This window comes from Vipera ursinii (assembly GCF_947247035.1).
Source record: "Vipera ursinii genome assembly, chromosome: 4".
Lineage (NCBI taxonomy): Eukaryota > Metazoa > Chordata > Lepidosauria > Squamata > Viperidae > Vipera > Vipera ursinii.
This window is the reverse complement of record NC_139514.1, coordinates 436860-456825: the sequence shown is the minus strand read 5'-3', so window position 1 is coordinate 456825 and position 19966 is coordinate 436860. Positions and strand designations below refer to the sequence as shown.

The 19966-nt window shown below is 52.1% G+C and overlaps 1 protein-coding gene across 1 annotated transcript; it reads right to left on the bottom strand.

Annotated features, from left to right (window-relative positions):
* Positions 1 to 234: 234 nt before the first annotated feature.
* LOC310640218 (ubiquilin-1-like) lies at positions 235 to 1740 on the bottom strand (the record flags this gene model as incomplete). Its single annotated transcript, XM_083362387.1, has 1 exon — positions 235 to 1740. The coding sequence occupies one exon, from the start codon at positions 1738 to 1740 to the stop codon at positions 235 to 237; it is 1506 nt and encodes a 501-aa protein (XP_083218513.1).
* Positions 1741 to 19966: the final 18226 nt, after the last annotated feature.

Sequence of the window (19966 nt, the reverse complement as noted above, 5' to 3'; positions counted from 1 at the left end):
CAAACTCCCCGCATTCGGTCAGGAGTTTTGACCCCTTTGCCGAGAAGCGGATTCAACCTTCAGGCCCAGAAGCCCGGCGCAGGGCCCAGCCAGAGGCAACAGGAGACGTGGTGAAAGATTTAAAGCTTTTAATCAGAAACCATGAAATCCATTCCTTTATGAAGCTCTCGCGTCTGCACAGAAGCTGCCCCGGAAGGGCCCCATCCACTCCGCCGAAGGCTCAGCCCCGCGGCTTCAGAGCTTGTATGCCTGCTGCTTCGGAGAGGGTTGCCCCGAGCAGCCCCGCAGGCGGGCACGGAGGGGGGGGCTGCAGAAGAAATCATCGGCCGCCAAACTCTGCCAGATCTCGGGGGCAGAGAAGTCCTCCTCCTCCCCTGCCCCAGACAGGGGGACCATGTCGCAGAGGGACGTGATGGAAGACGACCTCCGGGCGGGGCGCTCTGATCGGCCGCGCCTCTCCAGCACCGGCTCATCAGTCGCCAGCGCCTGCAGCCTCTGCTGGATTTCCAGCAGCCCCTGGATCTCTTTAGGGCTCCAGCTTGCCAGAAGGACATCTGTGTTTTGGATCTGCTGCAAGAGCGTGGGAATCTGCTCCCGGGAGTTTCTGGATCCAGCCACGCACTTCTGGGCAGCCTTGCCCACCCCCTCTGAGCCGAGACCCTGACCGGTGGGGTGCCTGGAGGGGCTGCTGGCCATGCTCTGCACGAGGTGCTTGATGATCTGATGGAGCAGGTTCTTCACCGCTGCTGAGGCCAGCTGACCCGTCTTCCCTCGCACGTTGCCACTTTCCCCTTTGCTGTGGTCATTGGCAGCAGCTGCGCCAACGTTCTGGCCGCCAGACCTCGGGGGCCACAGTTTGGGAAAAGGCAGCTGCTGCCTGGCGTGCCCAGACTTCCCGCTCTGCTCAAAGGAGGGCTGGTGGCCCCCAAGGGCTCCTGGCATGATGGTGGGGTCAGACCTTTTGAGGAGGGCCTTCCGCACCAGGCCCTGCAACTCCATCAGCACATCCTGCAAGGCCATGTTGCTGTCTCCACTGGGGACGCTCCCGGGACACGGGTGAGCCTGGGGTGGGGATTTGATGATTTCTCTCAGGGCAGCCGGGTTCTTGACCATCTCCGACACCAACCTCCTGCCTTCGGGGGAGCTGAAAACCTGGATGATCTCGGGGGCCCTCTGTATTACTCGCCGCACCTGGAGGCTCTTGTCGGCCAGCTCCTTCATGAGATCAGGACTGGAGACTTTGCTCTGGATGAAGGGGCTCTCCAAAAACCGCAGCATCAGGTCAGGATTGGATATCAGCTGGATCTGGAACTCCATGAAATTGGCGGTGTTCAGGCCCAGACTGGCCGCCAGCTCCTGCAAGCCATCACTTGCAAAAATGCCATTCCTGGGGGCTTTGGGGTCTGGGCCTAGGTCAGTTGGAAGGGTGGGCACCTGCCGGGGTGGACATGCTTGTTGGGACCGGACGACGACATAAACAGCAGCATTGCTGTCCAGATGGATCCCATGCTGGGCTAGGGACTTGTGGTCTTTTAAGATCCTTCCGGTGTAGACCAGCACAATTTGGGAAGGAGAAGAGGACAAGTGCCGGGCTACATGCTCCTTGAATTCCCTCACCAGCATGTCCTTGTGGACCAGAAACTCTTCCTTCTGCCAGGGCACCTTCACAATTATCCGGACAACTTGTGGCTCTTTGGTGGACCTGAAGTCAACTCCTGGAACGATCTGGCTTTCAACCATAATGCCCCAAAGTTTTTCCTCTCTCTCCTGGGAAAAGAACGAAGGCCGAGTGGGAAGCAAGCAGGGACGAGAGATTTCCCGTGGCTGTGGCCGGTCAGAGTCAGAGCCCCCTGCCCGGCTTCCTCACTCTGCCCACATGCAAGCTATGGGTCTCCTCTTCTACCTGCGACTCTCACCTGCCCACAGAGGCACCACGCCAACCTTCTGAGGCGGAATCCGTGGTCTGTGAGGTCACTGTGGAGGCCACTGGCTGGACCTCTGCCCAGGGGGAGTTCTGTGAGCCGGGACCTCTCCCCAGGGCCAAGCTATGCAAGCCACAGGTCATCCTTGATGGGCCCAAAGCCCCTCCTATCGCATCCCAGCGCAAGGTTCCTTGTGTCCTCAGAAGACAACACAACAGTTGCGTGTCCTGCGCCTTCTTCCCACAATTGGTGCTGGGCAGGAGACTGAGTGGAATGGTCACAGGCTTGAAGCAGAGCACGACGTGGAAGTTTCCCCTCAACCGTCAGCAGTTCGTTCCCCCCCCCTTCATGTAGAGTCCCACAGTTCACCCCCCACCCCCATTAACAAGGTCTTCAAGCAATAGCCTCATTGAAGTTGGAATGGCAGCTGATGGCACGGCAGCCAAACCCCTGGGCTCTCTCCTGCGTGGTGCCATCTAAGCTTTACAAAACCTCAGTAAGGCCACACCTGGAATGCAGCATCCAGTTTTGGTCACCACACTACAAAAAAGATGTGGAGGCTTTGGGAAAAGTGCAGAGGAGAGCAACTAAGGTGATTAAAGGCACCTTAGACAAAAACATACCAAGAATGGCTGCAGGACTTGGGTACGGCCGGTCTAGAGAAAAGAAGGAGCAGGGGTGACGGGATAGCAGCCTTCCAGCACTGCAGTATATTTTGAGCACGGCACACGCTGGGGGTGGTCTGATACTCTCTAAAAACAAAATTTTAACCTCACATCCATCAATACCATGAAAAGAAGGACTAAGGGGGGCATAACAGCAGTCTTCCAATATTTGAGGGGCTGCCACAAAGAAGAGGGAGTCAAGCTATCCCGTGGATTAATAATGGTCCTCACAGTCAGGAAATTCCTCCTTAATTCCAGGTGGCCTCTCTTTATGACGGCCTTCCAGCTGTGGCTTTTTCTCCCGCCCTCGGCTGCTCTGGAGAATAAACCCATCCCCTCTTGGAAGTGACTTGGGCTGCCCCCACGGAGGAGGCCTGGGCGGCAGCTTCTCCCAGAGATTCAACCCCTCCTTCCCCAACCTGTCAGGCAAAATGGGGCACAACGTGGACCCCCTCTCCTAATTTAATTCCACGAGAGGGTTGGGAACCCTTTGCATTGCAGCCACTGGTGGTCCCGAGGCAGCTCCAGCCTGGTGCACTTGGGGCCCAGTATGGGATAGAAGGGGGGCATCTGGAGCAACATTTGCCAACAGTGGGTTTCTGGGTTTTCAGAAATTATAATAACAATAATAATAATAATGTTGGAAGGGGCCTTGGAGGTCATCTTGTCCAACCCCCTGCTAACGCAGGAAACCCTGAAATGTTATACATTTCAGACAAATGGCTGTCCAGTCTCTTCTTAAAAACGTCCAGTGTTGGAGCATTCACCGCTTCTGGAGGCAGGTTGTTCCACTGGTTAGTTGTTCTAACTGTCAGGAAGTTTCTCCTTAGTTCTAGGTTGCTTCTCTCCTTGGTTAGTTTCCATCCGTTGCTTCTTGTCCTGCTTTCAGGTGCTCTGGAGAATAGCTTGGCTCCCTCTTCTTTGGGGCAGCCCCTGAGAGACTGGAACACTGCTATCATGTCACCCCTCACCCTTCTCTTTGTTAAACTACACATACCCAATTCCAGCAACTGTTTCCTATATGTTTTAGCCTCCAGTCCCCCAATCATCTTTGTTGCTCTTCTCTGCATTCTTTCTAGAGTCTCAACATCTTTTTTACATCGTGGTGACCAAAACTGGATGCAGTATTCCAGGTGTGGCCTTACCAAGGCATTGTAAAGTTGTATTAGTACTTCACGCGATCTTGATTCTATCCCTCTGTTAATGCAGCCTAGCACTGTGTTGGCTATTTTGGCAGCTGCAGCACACGGCTGGCTCATATTCAAGTGATTGTCCACTAGGACTCCAAGATCCCTCTCACAGTTACTACTATTGAGCAAGGTACTACCTATACTATACCTGTGCATTTGATTTTTCCTGCCTAAATGTAGAACCTTACTTTTTTCACCATTGAATTTCATTTTGTTAGATAGTGCCCAGTGTTCGACTCTGTCCAGATCCTCCTGTATCTTAAGCCTGTCTTCTGGACTATTGGCTATTCCTGCCAGCTTGGTGTCGTCTGCAAATTTGATGAGTTCCCCATCTATCCCCTCATCCAAATCGTTGATGAAGATGTTGAAGAGCACTGGGCCCAGAACAGAGCCCTGGGGCACCCCACTACACGCTTCCCTCCATGTAGATGCGGTTGCATTGAGGACCACACGCTGAGTACGGCCCGTCAGCCAGCTACGAATCCATCTGGTGGTGATGCTATCTAACCCACATTTTTCTATCTTATCAAGTAGGAGGTTGTGATCTACTTTATCAAATGCCTTACTGAAGTCCAAGTAAATTATATCTACAGCATTCCTCTGGTCCACTAGTTTTGTCACTTGCCTGCAAGCCACACCAACCTGCCTGTGGACATACGACCACAACGAAACCTTGTACAAGCTTTAAAGCTTTATTTCTGTTTGGGTTTTTTTCACCGTAAAAACTCTGATCTCTCTAAAGTTATCAAGTTCATATTCAACAAGCAAAGCAATTGGGTTAACAGAATAACAGAGTTGGAAGGGGCCTTGGAGGTCTTCTAGTCCAACCCCTTTTTCAAGCAGGAGATCTTATGCCATTCTGAACAAATGGCTGTTCAGTCTCTCCTTTACAAATTCGGTCCGGTTTTTGTTTTGCAGAAAAACAAATCCAGTCATTATTTGAATCCATTGAAAAGGTTGAAAATTGTGTCACTCTAAAGCATGTTAAAGAAGGCGCAGAAACTATTCATCTGAGGTCATCAATCCCTTCCTCAAGTCAGGAATGCAAACTTAAGGCACAGCAGAGAAACGTCCATCCTTCTTACGACTGAATTTTAACTATTAAAATTGCAAGCATGCAAAGTTGCAGGAGATGCCAATCTATATATAAACATCTAGCAATATGGTTTTATTTATTTAAACAATTCACATGGCCGGTCAATTGACACACTCCCATCACCCTCCAGCTTCACAGAGCATAGAATACAGGGTAGACTCCACGTGCCGGGAGGGACCTTGGAGATCTTCTAGTCCAGCGGTCTCCAAACTTGGCAACTTTAAGACCGAAGGCTAAAACATATGAAGAACAGTTGCAGGAGTTGGGTATGTCTAGTTTAATGAAAAGAAGGACCAGGGGTGACATGATAGCAGGGTTCCAGTAATTGAGGGGTTGCCACAAAAAAAGGATGGGGGTCAACCTGTTCTTCAAAGCACCTGAAGGCAAGAGAAGAAGCAACAGATGGAAACTAACCAAGGAGAGAACTAACCTAGGACTAAGAAGAAATTTTCTAAGAGTGAGAACAATCAACCAGTGGAACGATCTGCCTCCAGAGGTTGTGGGTGCTCCTTCACTGGAGGCTTTTAAGAAGAGAGTGGACAGCTACCTGTCTGAAATGGTATAGGGTCTCCTGCCTGAGCAGGGGGTTGGACTAGAGGACCTCCAAGGTCCCTTCCAAGTCTGTTATTCTATTGTGGACTTCAACTCCCAGAATTATTATCCTTCTCATCTTTTCATCTTGCCTATTACCTATTTCCTTAGCTTCTTATGACTATAATTTTGTTGTTTGTAGCTCATGATTTATGCTGACTGCCTTTACTTAGTATCCTATTACAACTGATGTTGATTGAGTATTTAGTATCCTAAGACGATCACTGAGTGCTGCATCTTATGGTTTATGATGACTGTATTTTGTGATGATTATGATCAGGATTTATCACTTGCTGTTTATATCTACACTGAGAGCTTCTGCAACGGAGGGAAATTCCTTGGGTGTCCATTCACACTTGGCCAACAAAGAAATCTGTTCTAGTCTCTATTCTATTCTATTCTATTCTATTCTATTCTATTCTATTCTATTCTATTCTATTCTATTCTATTCTATTCTATTCTATTCTATTCTATTCTATTCTATTTAGTCTACTCTTATTTATTCTATTCTATTCTATTCTATTCTATTCTATTCTATTCTATTCTATTCTATTCTATTCTATTCTATTCTATTCTATTCCATTCTTAATTCTATTCTATTCTTCTATTCTATTATATTCTATTCCATTCCACATTCTATTCTATTCTATCCTATCCTATCCTATCCTATCCTATTCTATTCTATTCTATTCTATTCTATTCTATTCTATTCTATTCTATTCTATTCTATTCTATTCTTAATTCTATTCTATTCTATTCTTATTCCATTCCATATTCTATTCTATTCTATTCTATTCTGTTCTGTTCTATTCTATTCTATTCTATTCTATTCTATTCTATTCTATTCTATTCTATTCCATTCTATTCTATTCTTATTGCATTACACATTCTATTCTATTCTATTCTATTCTATTCTATTCTATTCTATTCTATTCTATTCTATTCTATTCTATTCTATTCTATTCTATTCTATTCTATTCTTGTTGTTGTTAGCTGCGAAGTCGTGTCTGACCCATCGCGACCCTATGGACAACGTTCCTCCAGGCCTTCCTGTCCTCTACCATCTTCTGGAGTCCATTTAAGCTCACGCCTCCTGCTTCAGTGACTCCATCCAGCCACCTCCTTCTCTGTCGTCCCCTTCTTCTCTTGCCCTCGATCTTTCCCAGCATTGGGCTCTTCTCCAGTGAGTCCTTCCTTCTCCTTAGGTGGCCAAAGTATTTTAGTTTTAGCTTCAGGATCTGGCCTTCTAAAGAGCAGTCAGGGTTGATCTCCTCTAGGACTGACCGGTTTGATCGCCTTGCAGGCCAAGGGACTCGCAGGAGTCTTCTCCAGCACCAGAGTTCAAAGGCCTCAATTCTTTGGCGCTCAGCCTTTTTTATGGTCCAACTTTCACTGCCATACATTGCAACTGGGAAGACCATAGCCTTGACTATACACACTTTTGTTGACAGGGTGATGTCTCTGCTTTTTAGTGTGCTGTCTACATTTGCCATGGCTTTCCTCCCCAGGAGCAAGCGTCTTTTAATTTCTTGGCTACAGTCCCCATCTGCAGTGATCTTGGAGCCCAGGAAAATAAAATCTGTCACTACCTCTATTTCTTCCCCATCTATTTGCCAGGAATTGAGAGGGCCGGATGCCATGATCTTGGTTTTCTTAATGTTAAGTTTCAACCCAAGTTTTGCACTCTCCTTCTTCACCCGCAACAAGAGGCTCTTTAGTTCCTCTTCACTTTCTGCCATTAGAGTGGTATCATCTGCATATTTTAGGTTGTTGATATTTCTTCCGGCAATCTTAATTCCAATTTTTGATTCATCTAGCCCTGCCTTTCTCATGATGTGCTCTGCATATAGGTTAAATAGGCAGGGTGACAGTATACAGCCTTGCCGGACTCCTTTCCCAATTTTGAACCAATCAGTGGTTCCGTGTCCAGTTCTCACTGTTGCTTCTTGGCCCACATATAGGATTCTCAAGAGACAAATAAGATGGTCTGGTATGCCCATCTCTTTAAGAACTTGCCATAGTTTGTTATTATCCACCCAAGCCTGCAGAGGCCTGCACCTCTTCAATGCCCAGAAGCAGGTGCGCCAACACTTCAAACTGCATCATAATCATCAAGGTTCACCGGCAGACACACCTGGACAGGAAACGATCCCAGTTTCAACCACCCTCAATTCAGTGTGCCTGCTGCATCATTATCATCAAGGTTCACCGGCAGACACATCTGGAAAGGAAATGATTCCAGTTTCAACCACCCTCAATTCAGTGTGCCTGCTGCATCATCATCATCAAGGTTCACCGGCAGACACATCTGGAAAGGAAATGATTCCAGTTTCAACCACCCTCAATTCAGTGTGCCTGCTGCATCATCATCATCAAGGTTCACCAGCAGACACACCTGGACAGGAAATGATTCCAGTTTCAACCACCCTCAATTCAGTGTGCCTGCTGCATCATCATCATCAAGGTTCACCAGCAGACACATCTGGAAAGGAAATGATTCCAGTTTCAACCACCGCCAATTCAGTGTGCCTGCTGCATCATCATCATCAAGGTTCACTGGCAGACACATCTGGAAAGGAAATGATTCCAGTTTCAACCACCCTCAATCCAGTGTGCCTGCTGCATCATCATCATCAAGGTATGATAACACCACAGTTAAACACAGAAACCTACGTGGAGCTGTGTTTACAAAAAAGATGGACATCTCGCCTCCTGTACCATCCCCTGCTCAATGGAGTGGTTCAGCTGGTGGAGATGAACATCCTAATCGTCAGTGTCCTATTCACAAAAACCCTCACCCTCTCAGGAAATGTCGTGAGCTTAGAGCCAAGACAATACAAGAGCGGAAAGAGGTTCTCCAAAAACTTGGAATATGCTACAGGTGCTGCGCTTCTTATGATCATTTTGTGAAAGACTGTAAATCCTCTGTCAAGTGCACAGAATGCAATAGCGACAAGCACGTTACAGCTATGCATCCTGCTCCACTTCCAGGCAATCCACAGCTACCACCTGCATCCAACCCTGCTTCAAACCATGGCGGGGAGCGACAACGTCATGCTCCAGTTACAAATGTGTCATCTTCATGCACTGAAGTGTGTGGGAAAGATTTCACTTAGAAATACTGTGCCAAGATATGTCTAGTCAAGATATATCCAAAGGGTCAGCCTGAAAAGTCTGTCAGGATGTACGCCACAATAGATGAGCAGAGCAACAGATCCCTCCCAAATTCTTTGATATCTTTGGCATAGAAGGACATGCAACACCATACACGCTCAACACCTCTTCTGGTAGGGTGGAGACTTCTGGCAGAAGAGCTGATGGGTTCGCGATTTCTCATATCAAAGCGATTAAGGGCATACCGTTGCCATCATTGGCTGAGTGTGATCAAATACCAGACAACAGGGAAGAGATTCCCACCCCAGAAGCTGTGGAGATTCCACCAATGGACATGAACGCAGACATCTTAGTCTTGCTGGGAAGGGACATTCTCAGAGTTCATAGAATACGCCAGCAGTGCGAAGGACCTGACAATGCCCCATATGCACAGAGACTTGGCCTAGGATGGGTAATAGTGGGAGATGTATGCTTAAGTATGATGCGCACACCGTCTGAGATCAACTCCTTTAAAACTAACATTTTAAGCAATGGGCGTGCATCTCACTTCAGACAATGTCCTCACCACTATGAAGTGAAGGAGAAACCTCTTGACATCATCCAGGTATCTGATTTTCACCTGTGATAACAACCTAGGCAGCACAGTGTTTCGTACTACACGTGATGACAACAGAATAGCCATGTCCGTTGAAGACAGAGAATTCATCAATGTGATGGACAGTGCATTCTCCAAAGATATGTCTAACAACTGGGTCGCACCTTTACCTTTTCATTCTACCAGAGCCAGACTCCCAAACAATCGCAATCAAGCACCATCTAGACTCAACTCACTACAATGAACATTGAAGAACAGGTCTGAAATGAAGGACCATTTCATTGCCTTTATGAAAAGGATCTTCGACAACGACCATGCTGAGCCAGCCCCACCTCTTTAAGAGCACGATGAGGGCTGGTATTTGCCTTTCTTTGGTGTGGATCATCGACGCAAGCCAAAGCAAATCAGGGTAGTGTTTGACTCCAGCACCAAGCATCAAGGTGTGTCCCTGAACGACGCTCTTCTCACTGGTCCAAACTTAACCAACAACCTTGTAGGTGTACTCATGAGGTTCAGAAAAGAACCCGTCGCCATAACCGCTGACATTGAGCAAATGTTTCATTGCTTTAAAGTAAGAGAAGACCATAGGAACTTCTTGGGGTTTCTGTGGCACCGTGATAACAACATGGACAATGAAGTAACCGAATACCGCATGAAAGTACACGTCTTTGGAAACAGTCCCTCACCTGCTGTTGCAACATATGGTCTGCGAAGGACTGCTTTTGAAGGTGAGAAGGACTATGGTGCAGATGCTTGACATTTCGTTGAGAGGGACTTCTAGGTGGACGACGGACTCAAATCCTTACCCACAGACGAAGAAGCTGCTCCAAAGGACACAAAGTATGCTCTCTGAAGCTAATCTTAGACTCCACAAATTTGCCTCAAACAGTGCTGCAGTTATGAAAGCCTTCCAGCCCAGTGATTATGCCAAAGGATTTAAAGACCTTAACCTGGGAGTGGACACGCCCCCTGAACAGAGAAGTTTTGGCCTACGGTGGAACCTATCAAAGGACACCTTTGGCTTTCACGTCAGCTCTGCTGATAAACCATTCACCAAACGTGGTGTTTTGTCAGTAGTGAATAGCCTATATGATCCACTCGGCTTTGTGGCTCCCATCACCATACAGGGTAAATCCTTACTACGACAGCTTTCAGAGTCTACTAAAGACTGGGACGCACCACTACCAAGAGACAAGCTCCCGAAATGGGAGTCCTGGAAACAATCTCTACATGCCTTGGATGGAATTCACATACCACGCTGCTACACTCCAGTCTCCCTTACAGCAAGTCAGACCAGGGAAATTCACATTTTCTCAGACGCATCCACTGAGGCCATAGCAGCTGTTGCCTACCTCAAGGCAAAAGACTTTATAAACCGGACCCACGTAGGGTTTTTGTTTGGCAAAGCCAAGTTGGCACCCAAGCCTGAGCACACAATCCCTAGGCTTGAACTTTGCGGGGCCGTATTGGCTGTAGAGATTGTAGACTTTATATTGCGTGAGCTGGACATTCACATGCATGACATTAAATTTTACACAGACACGGAGAGAATCTTTAGCTGTCCTGGGTTGGGTTACATATACAACCAGACAAAACGTTTTTACGTCTACGTCAGCAATCGTGTAGAAAGGATCAGGAAATCCTCAATGAACAACGGCATTCCATTCCATCGGAACTTAATCCTGCAGATCACGCTACAAGGCCACTATCGGCAAGTGCCTTCGCAGGTTCCTCTTGGTTAACAAGTCCGAAGTTCCTGCTTGGTCATACGGAAGAAAGCACAGCTGAGGCGTCCGGCAGGGGCTTCATGGGGTCTATTCCAGACAAAGGTAAATATGTTGAAAGTTGCTCCCCCCCCTCCCGAGGGAGGTTTCTTTTGTTTGTCTTTAAAGTTTTATGATCCCTATTAATTTGTTTTTAAAGATCTATTGTCCCTCTTCCAAATCTCTTTTTGTTTGTTTTTAAAGATTTATTTTGTCCCCGTTCAGGCCATATGTGGCATTCAGAGACCAGTCAACGCAGGGTGTCCCAAATATGTCTGTCTGCCTACGCAGAGTTTATTGTATTTATACAGGTTTAACGAGCGGGAAATAGGTACAGCAAAAGCATTGTTTATTGGTGTACTCCCCAGTCAATCTTAGAGAACATCCGACGATCCCGTGCCAGGGCAGAGCCTCTCTTATCTAGCTGGTTCTTGGCAGTCCTTGGCAAGGCTACTTGGAATCGGCTCATAGACACGGGAATAACAAGATACCGGGGCAGGCAGTCTTCTGCGCACGTCCCTTCATATCCTTGACCTCCATCTCTACAGGACAGCTAAAGATTCTCTCCGTGTCCCCCCTCCCCGATTACGATGGGGCAGAAACGAGGCTGGCGATTCACACGCTCCCCTCTCCAGGGTCTCCATCCGTGTTTCTCAAACTTGGCAACGCCGACAGCTGCGGAGTCCCCTTGCCGACAGTCGCCCTTTGCAGCCCCCGCCGCCCTGGCTGAGGGAAGGGCGTCGCCCCCCGCCAAGCTCCGGGCCCCCTCCCGCCTCCCTCTCCCTCTCTGCGGCCGACCAGGCTGTCCCAGGCTGCGGCCCCGCCGGGGAGAGCTCCCTTGTCAGGAGGAGGGGCGGGCGGAGGGGCAGCCGGCTGCTCGGCCACTTGAGCGGGTCGGGTCGGGTCGGGTCGGGTCGGGCGGAGCTGGGCTCAGACGCACCTGGAGCTGCCGGCCCAGCAGAGGCGCAGCGGCGTCCCGGAGACGAGCCCAGCGCTGAACCGCACCGGGAGGGGGGGGGCTCTCCAGGCAACGGGGCCGCCGCAGCGCTTCTGCGCCCAGGAAGCCGGAGCAGGACGGGGAAGAGCGACCGAGGGCGAGGCGGGGCGGCGGGTCCGGGAAGGCGGGGCTGCCGGGCGCAGGGTATAAAAGTCGGCCCCGAGGTCCGGGCTCAGCTCCCTCCCTCCTTCTCGCCAAGAGCCTCTCGAGCGCTCCGTCCTCCATCAGCCAGCATGTCGCGCTGGTCGGCCGAAGAGCAGCAGCTCATCACCTCCAGGACCCAGGTGGACGTGCCCGAAGTCCCCGCGGCCGTCCTGGAGAGGTAAGAGCTCCGGCGGGGCCGGGGAAGGGCAGGGCAGGCCCCGCGGGGACCCCCCCATCTCCTCCTCCTCCCCTTTCTCTCTCCCTCTCCCCTGGCAGGCTGCTGGTCGTGTACCCCTGGACCCAGCGGTTCTTCGAGCGCTTCGGGAACCTCTCCGGCCCCAGCGCCAACTACGAGCTGGACGTGGACCCCTGGACCCAGCGGTTCAGGAACCTCTCCGGCCCCAGCGCCAACTACGAGCTGGACGTGGACCCCGGGAACTTCAGGGTGAGGGGGACCCCCCTCCCCCTCCCTGCGGGGCTGGGACCCTCATCTCCTTGGCACCGGAAGTCTCCCCGCCGGGCAGCATTTGCCAGCTGGGCCCTGCCCTGAACTTTGCCAATGCTGAAATGAGGGCAGTGGGCTCCGTTCTGAGCGGCCCCCTCGGAAAGCCTCCCATCTGCCAGCAGAGGGACGGGCGTCCGGTCACAGGGCAGAGCCGGAGCAGAGGGACAATTCAGCCTCCATCCTGGCCTTTTGGCGCTGCCCAGGAGGCAGAAGGAGCATCCCCACTGTTCCTTCGGTGATTGGTGTCAGGGCGGGGGTGGGGGGGAAGGGGCAGAGGCGCCAGCAAAGCTCCTCTGGCAGCAGGCGTCACCATCCCCCTCCTCTCTTCCAGCTCCTGGGCAACATGCTCATCATTTTCCGGCCCTGACAGAAGCTGACCCGTGTGGTGGCCCACTCCTTGGCCCTCCGGTACCACTAGGCCCCCCAGTAGGCATAACCGCCGCCTGCCCCCCCTCGCCAGCTCTGAAGCCCCTCCCAGCCCACGGATGACGCAATAAAAGTCCTCTTCGGAACCAGCAGAATGTTGTGCTTTTGTGGTCTTGGGAGGGTCACCCAAAGCCCCTCACGCCACCCCAGTGAGGCTCAGTTGGGGGTCGAGGGAAAGGAGTAGGAGAAGCAACAGTCTTGCCATTTGCTGAGCTCACTGAACTATGCAGGTTCTGGGGGGGGGGGCATTCTTCCTTTGCAGGGGGAGGGGTCTGTCTCTCTAGAGCCCCCGTCCTCCTCCATCCCAAGCTCTGCAGGTTAAGAAAGGAAATAGGACTGCTCTTCAACCCAGAAACTGGGGAAGCAAACCTTAATTATTTCTTACATGGGGTGGGGAGAGCACACAATAAATTGACACAACTTGCTAAGTTCTCACTGCCCCCCCCCCCCAATATTCTCCAAATTTAGCTCATGTGGGCCTGGGGGCCCTTTGGGAAAAGGGCAGGAGATGGCGACAAGAGAGCTAATGGGGAGGCTGGGGGGGCAAGGGGGGAGATCAGCTGGCCTAACCTGCCCCATGTCCAGTGGGGAACTGAGCAAGGTGCCGCACCAGACAGAGGCACTGCTCAAAGCCCGCCCTTCTCAAGCCCTCTTGTGGGGCTCGGAGGCAGGAGGGCAGAGAACCAGGTTGAGGAGCCCCCCCCCAAGGGAGCGACCCCCTGTGGTTTCCCCACGGCTGAGCCCAGGTGCAGCAGTCTTGCGTTCCAGAAGCGTTTGTTTATTTATTTGGGAGCTCCCAAACAACAATGCAGCAATAGCCACAATAACAACCCTTAACAACAACCACATAAACACCACACAGAGAACTCCGGTGACCCCAACCTCCACCCGGCCAGAGAACAGCCTTTGGGGCCGCCGCTCTCGCCCTCCCCTGAGGCTTGTGGGAAGAGCCCCATCTTCAGGGGGTTGGGGGGCTGTTGCATCTTAAGGGCAGGGTGAGAGTTGCAAGGAAGCCACCATTCTGCCTGGCTCCACCAGGGGGCAGCCTTTGAGGGAAGGGGCGGAAGAGGTGGGGAGACCTAGGCCTCAGAATCGCCAAGAGTTGGACACGACTAAACGGATAATATCAATATAAATAATATGTGCCAGTGTAAGGTCCAGAAATGGTGCCATGAAGATTATTTTATGTTCTTGGAAAGACACTTATGTTTAAGATTCCACCAGCCCACCTTTGAGCAGAGCGGGAAGTCAGCAGCTGCCTTTTCCCAAACTGTGGCCCCCGAGGTCTGGCGGCCAGAATGTTGGCGCAGCTGCTGCCAATGACCACAGCAAAGGGGAAAGTGGCAACGTGCGAGGGGAGACGGGTCAGCTGGCCTCAGCAGCGGTGAAGAACCTGCTCCATCAGATCATCAAGCACCTCGTGCAGAGCATGGCCAGCAGCCCCTCCATGCACCCCACCGGTCAGGGTCTCAGCTCAGAGGGGGTGGGCAAGGCTGCCCAGAAGTGCGTGGCTGGATCCAGAAACTCCCGGGAGCAGATTCCCACGCTCTTGCAGCAGATCCAAAACACAGACGTCCTTCTGGCAAGCTGGAGCCCTAAAGAGATCCAGGGGCTGCTGGAAATCCAGCAGAGGCTGCAGGCGCTGGCGACCGACGAGCCGGTGCTGGAGAGGCGCGGCCGATCAGAGCGCCCCGCCCGGAGGTCATCTTCCATCACGTCCCTCTGCGACATGGTCCCCCTGTCTGGGGCAGGGGAGGAGGACGACTTCTCTGCCCCCGAGATCTGGCAGAGTTTGGCGGCCGATGATTTCTTCTGCAGCCCCCCCCTCCGTGCCCGCCTGCGGGGCTGCTCGGGGCAACCCTCTCCGAAGCAGCAGGCATACAAGCTCTGAAGCCGCGGGGCTGAGCCTTCGGCGGAGTGGATGGGGCCCTTCCGGGGCAGCTTCTGTGCAGACGCGAGAGCTTCATAAAGGAATGGATTTCATGGTTTCTGATTAAAAGCTTTAAATCTTTCACCACGTCTCCTGTTGCCTCTGGCTGGGCCCTGCGCCGGGCTTCTGGGCCTGAAGGTTGAATCCGCTTCTTGGCAAAGGGGTCAAAACTCCTGACCACATGCAGGGAGTTTGGCCCTTTTTTCTAAGAAGGAAGGGAAACCTGGGCTGGTCTTGCAACCTTTCACCGGGAATGCAGCCACCTCATTTTCCCCCTGCTCCCATCTCTTGCAACGAATCCCTGGAAATAAGGAGAAATTTTCTGACAGAACAAGCAACCAACGTAACAGGAGTTGCCTTCAGAAGTTGTGGGAGATTCATCAGTGGAAGCTTTCAAGAAGAAACTGGATGTACATCTGTCAGAAATGTGGTAGGGTCTCCTGCTTGGGCAGGGGGATGGGCGAGGTGCCCGCAAGGTCCCTTCCAAGTCTGTTATTCTAAAAACACAGTGGCCACAGAGGTGGGGGAGGATGATAACTGCACCCACCCACAGGAGGCCACTGTCATGGCAGACCTCCTGCCCAGGGCCCACATGCCTATCTGGCCCGGGGTGGGTGGGGGGCTCAACTAGCTCATAATTGGGAGACCCCGGAGGAGGAAGAGCGAGAGGGCGTCGTCTACCCCAGATGGTTCCTGCTGGTCAATCACACACACACACACACACACACACACACACACACACAGAGCTGCAGAAGCAAGTGCCCATAACTCCAAGTAAAAACCCACAGGGGCACGAGTGGGGTTGGACCACTGCCAAAGAGGAGGTTTTTTCTTTGCTGCTTTATTTCATCCTGTCTCTCCCATTTGGCTGTGGAGAAATGAAAAGGAAGGATTTGTACGGACCCCATTTTGCAAAGCCGCTGAGGACCCCTGGCTGGGCCCGGTCCTGCTCTCCACAGCTGAGCAAGTCCATCCACAGCAGCTCACCTCCTCTTCTTTTTAGATAGCTGAACACAGCAATGTTGAGGTTGTGTAAAGCTGGTGGCTAAGCCCACATAACAACACACTAGATTTAAGATTTAATGTCCAGTGTGTTGTGAGGGACCCAGCCTTTCTCTTTGTCTGCTGTGTGAGTCAGGACATCGTGTGAAGTCATAATATGGTTGGGCTCGGCAAAGTGATGTATGTATCAAAGAGCAGTTTGTTTGTTCGTTCATTCTTTCATTCATTCATTCCTTCATTCATTCATTCATTCATTTTTTATAGCTGCCCAACTCAACCAAGTGACTCTGGGAGGCTATAGAATGATACGGATTCAGATTACTTGCAGGAAGTACTGGAAAAAGGAATGAAAACCAAGCCACCAATACTGTGATATGCCAATCTCTGGTGCCCCTGGAACACTGCACATCATTCTGGTTGCATGCTTAGAAAGGTCTGCAAGAAGGCAGGACCTCCCCAATAACAGTAGCACTTAGACACAGGGCTTCACAGCCTTCTCTAAGCAGTGTACGGAGTCAGCCTGTTGCCCCCCAACAATCCAGGTCCCCATTTTACCCACCTCCAAAGGATGGAAGGCTGAGTCAACCTTGAGCCGGTCAGGATCGGAGTGAGCTGTGAGTTAGCCAGCAAGGGAAGCCCACCCTTGACAAAGATCTTGACAAACTGGAAGAATGGGCCTTACCTAACAAGATGAGTTTTAATGTGGAGAAAAGCAAAGTTTTACACCTAGGCAGGAAAACCCCAAAGCTACAAGTACGGATTGGGCGAGGCCCGGCTCAGAAACAGCCACTGTGAGAGGGACCCCGGAGTCCTAGTGGACGATCGCTTGACCGTGAGCCGGCCGTGTGCAGCAGCAGCCAAAAAAGCTAACACAATCCTGGGTGGTAAAACAGAGGCATAGAATCAAGTTCACACGAAGTATTAGTACCGCTTTATAAAACCCTAGTAAGACCACATCTGGAATACTGCAGCCAATTTTGGTCACCATACTACAAAAAAGACGTTGAGAGCTTGGAAGAGTTGAGAGAAGAGCAACTAAGATGATCAAAGGCCTGGAGATACGAAGGACGGCTGCAGGACTTGGCTTTGGCTCGTCTAAAGAAAAGAAGAAATGGGTGACATGATAGCAGCGTTTCAGTATTTGAGGGGCTGCCACAAAGAAGAGGCGGGGGTCATCTTATTCTCCAAAGCAGCAGAGGGAAGGACAAGAAACAATGGTTGGAAACAGAGCAGAGAGAGAAGCAACCTGGAATTAAGGAGAAACTTCCTGACAGCGAGGACAATCAACCAGTGGAACAGCTTGCCTCAAGAAATCGTGGGCGCTCCATTACTGGAGGGGCAGGCAGCCTTGGCTCTTTTACGACTCGTGGACTTCAACTCCCAGAATTCCTGAACCAGCCATGCTGGGGGGAAAGCTGAGCCATGCTGGCTCAGGAATTCTGGGAGTTGAAGTCCACGAGTGATAAAAGAGCCAAGGTTACCTACCCCTGGGCTAGACACTCACTTGTCTGAGATGGTATGTTGTTGTGGTTAGCTGCGAAGTCGTGTCTGACCCATCGCGACCCTATGGACAATGTTCCTCCAGGCCTTCCTGTCCTCTACCATCTTCTGGAGTCCATTTAAGCTCACGCCTCCTGCTTCAGTGACTCCATCCAGCCACCTCATTCTCTGTCGTCCCCTTCTTCTCTTGCCCTCCACCTTTCCCAGCATTAGGCTCTTCTCCAGTGAGTCCTTCCTTCTCCTTAGGTGGCCAAAGGATTTGAGTTTTAGCTTCAGGATCTGGCCTTCTAAAGAGCAGTCAGGATTGATCTCCTCTAGGACTGACCGGTTTGATCGCCTTGCAGTCCAAGAGACTCGCAGGAGTCTTCTCCAGCACCAGAGTTCAAAGGCCTCAATTCTTTGGCGCTCAGCCTTTCTTACGGTCCAACTTTCACTGCCATACATTGCAACTGGGAAGACCATAGCCTTGACTATACGCACTTTTGTTGGCAGGGTGATGTCTCTGCTTTTTAGTGTGCTGTCTAGATTTGCCATGGCTTTCCTCCCCAGGAGCAAGCGTCTTTTAATTTCTTGCCTGCAGTCCCCATCTGCGGTGATCTTGGAGCCCAGGAAAATAAAATCTGTCACTACCTCCATTTCTTCCCCATCTATTTGCCAGGAATTGAGAGGGCCGGATGCCATGATCTTGGTTTTCTTAATGTTAAGTTTCAACCCAGGTTTTGCACTGAGATATTAATAATAATAATGTAAAGTTGGAAGGGACCTTGGAGGTCATCTAGTCCAGTGGCGTAGCGTGGGGGGTGCAGGGGGGGCTAGACACACCAGGCGCAACATCTGGGGGGGCGCGCTCGCACTCGGGAGGGATGGAAGACGCGCTGAAGCGCCCTTTGCGCGGCTGGAGTCCCGCGGGGGGGATCCGGGGCTGAGGCGCACTCGGGGAAGCAGCAACTCACAACCAGCTACTCTTGGGGGACGGAGGCACAAAGCCGGCCAGACAGGGCTCGGAGCCATCCCAGACCACAGCTGCACTTCCACCTTTCCCAGGGCGGCCCCCGCAGACGGAGCGCAGTGCAGGGCACCAGCATGCCCCACTGCCAGAGAAGCGCCCGCCAGTGCGGCCCCGACTCCCTCACCCCGCGGCAGGTGGCGGCGGTGTAGCGGGGCTTGCAAAAAGCGGGGTGGTCGGCGGCGGCTGCTCCCGGCGCCGGGCAAGGGCAAGCAGGGCAAGGTCGCTCCTGCTCAAAAGCCAGAGTTCAGCGGCTGGCGAGGCGCTCGCGCGGGGCTCTCCCGGGGCTGGCGGGCCGAACGGGGACCAGCCTCCCCCTCTCCGCGCTAGAGCGGCCCCTGCGGTGGCGGCCCGGCGCACGTGGCTGAGGGGGCGGCGGTGGCGGGAGGGGGGTCAGAGGAGCGAGCCGAGCTCTCCCGGGGCAGCAGGTGCGGGCTGGTGCGGCTCCAGGCTCAGCCGCAGCTCCGGCCAAGGGCTGCCAAGCTCACGGGGCGTCGTGCCGGCCCCCTCCCTCGCTCCCCGCGCCCGGATGCGCCCCCGGCGGAAGCCCCGGCCAGCCGCGGTGCATGCCTGAGCGAGACGGGCAGCTGCGCTGGCAGGTCCCGCTCTCTTCCAGGCATCAGAGGTAAGAAAGGGACGGCGGCGCCCCCAGCCGCCCCCCCCGCCGGCTCCGAAGCGGAGGCTCCGCTGCGCCGCCCGCCTCCTGGCACGGCCTCGGGTCCCGGCGCTTCTGCCGCACGTGAGGGAGGGGATGCCGGACCTTCCCCCTTTTCCCGGGGGAGGCGTGGATGGGGGGTGCGGCGGATGCCCAGGATGCGGGGCTCCCTGCGGCAGACTCGAGTGCTAAAATCCACGGGTTAGGGGGCGCAAATTACTTGCCTTGCCCCGGGTGCTGACAACCCACGCTACGCCACTGATCTAGTCCAACCCCCTGCTCAGGCAGGAAACCCTATACCATTTCAGGCAAATGGCTGTCCAGTCTCTTCTTAAAAACCTCCAGTGATGGAGCATTCACCATCTCTGGAGGCAGGTTGTTCCACTGGTTAATTGTTCTAACTGTCAGGAAGTTTCTCCTTAGTTCTAGGTTGCTTCTCTCCTTGACTAGTTTCCATCTGTTGCTTCTTGTCCTGCTTTCAGGTGCTTTGGAGAATAGCTTGACTCCCTCTTCTTTGTGGCAGCCCCTGAGATATTGGAACACTGCTATCATGTCACCCCTCACCCTTCTCTTTGTTAAACTACACATACCCAATTCCAGCAACTGTTTCCTATATGTTTTAGCCTCCAGTCCCCCAATCATCTTTGTTGCTCTTCTCTGCATTCTTTCTAGAGTCTCAACATCTTTTTTACATTGTGGTGACCAAAACTGGATGCAGTATTCCAGGTGTGGCCTTACCAAGGCATTGTAAAGTGGTATTAGTACTTCACTTGATCTTGATTCTATCCCTCTGTTAATGCAGCCTAGCACTGTGTTGGCTTTTTTGGCAGCTGCAGCACACTGCTGGCTCATATTGAAGTGATTG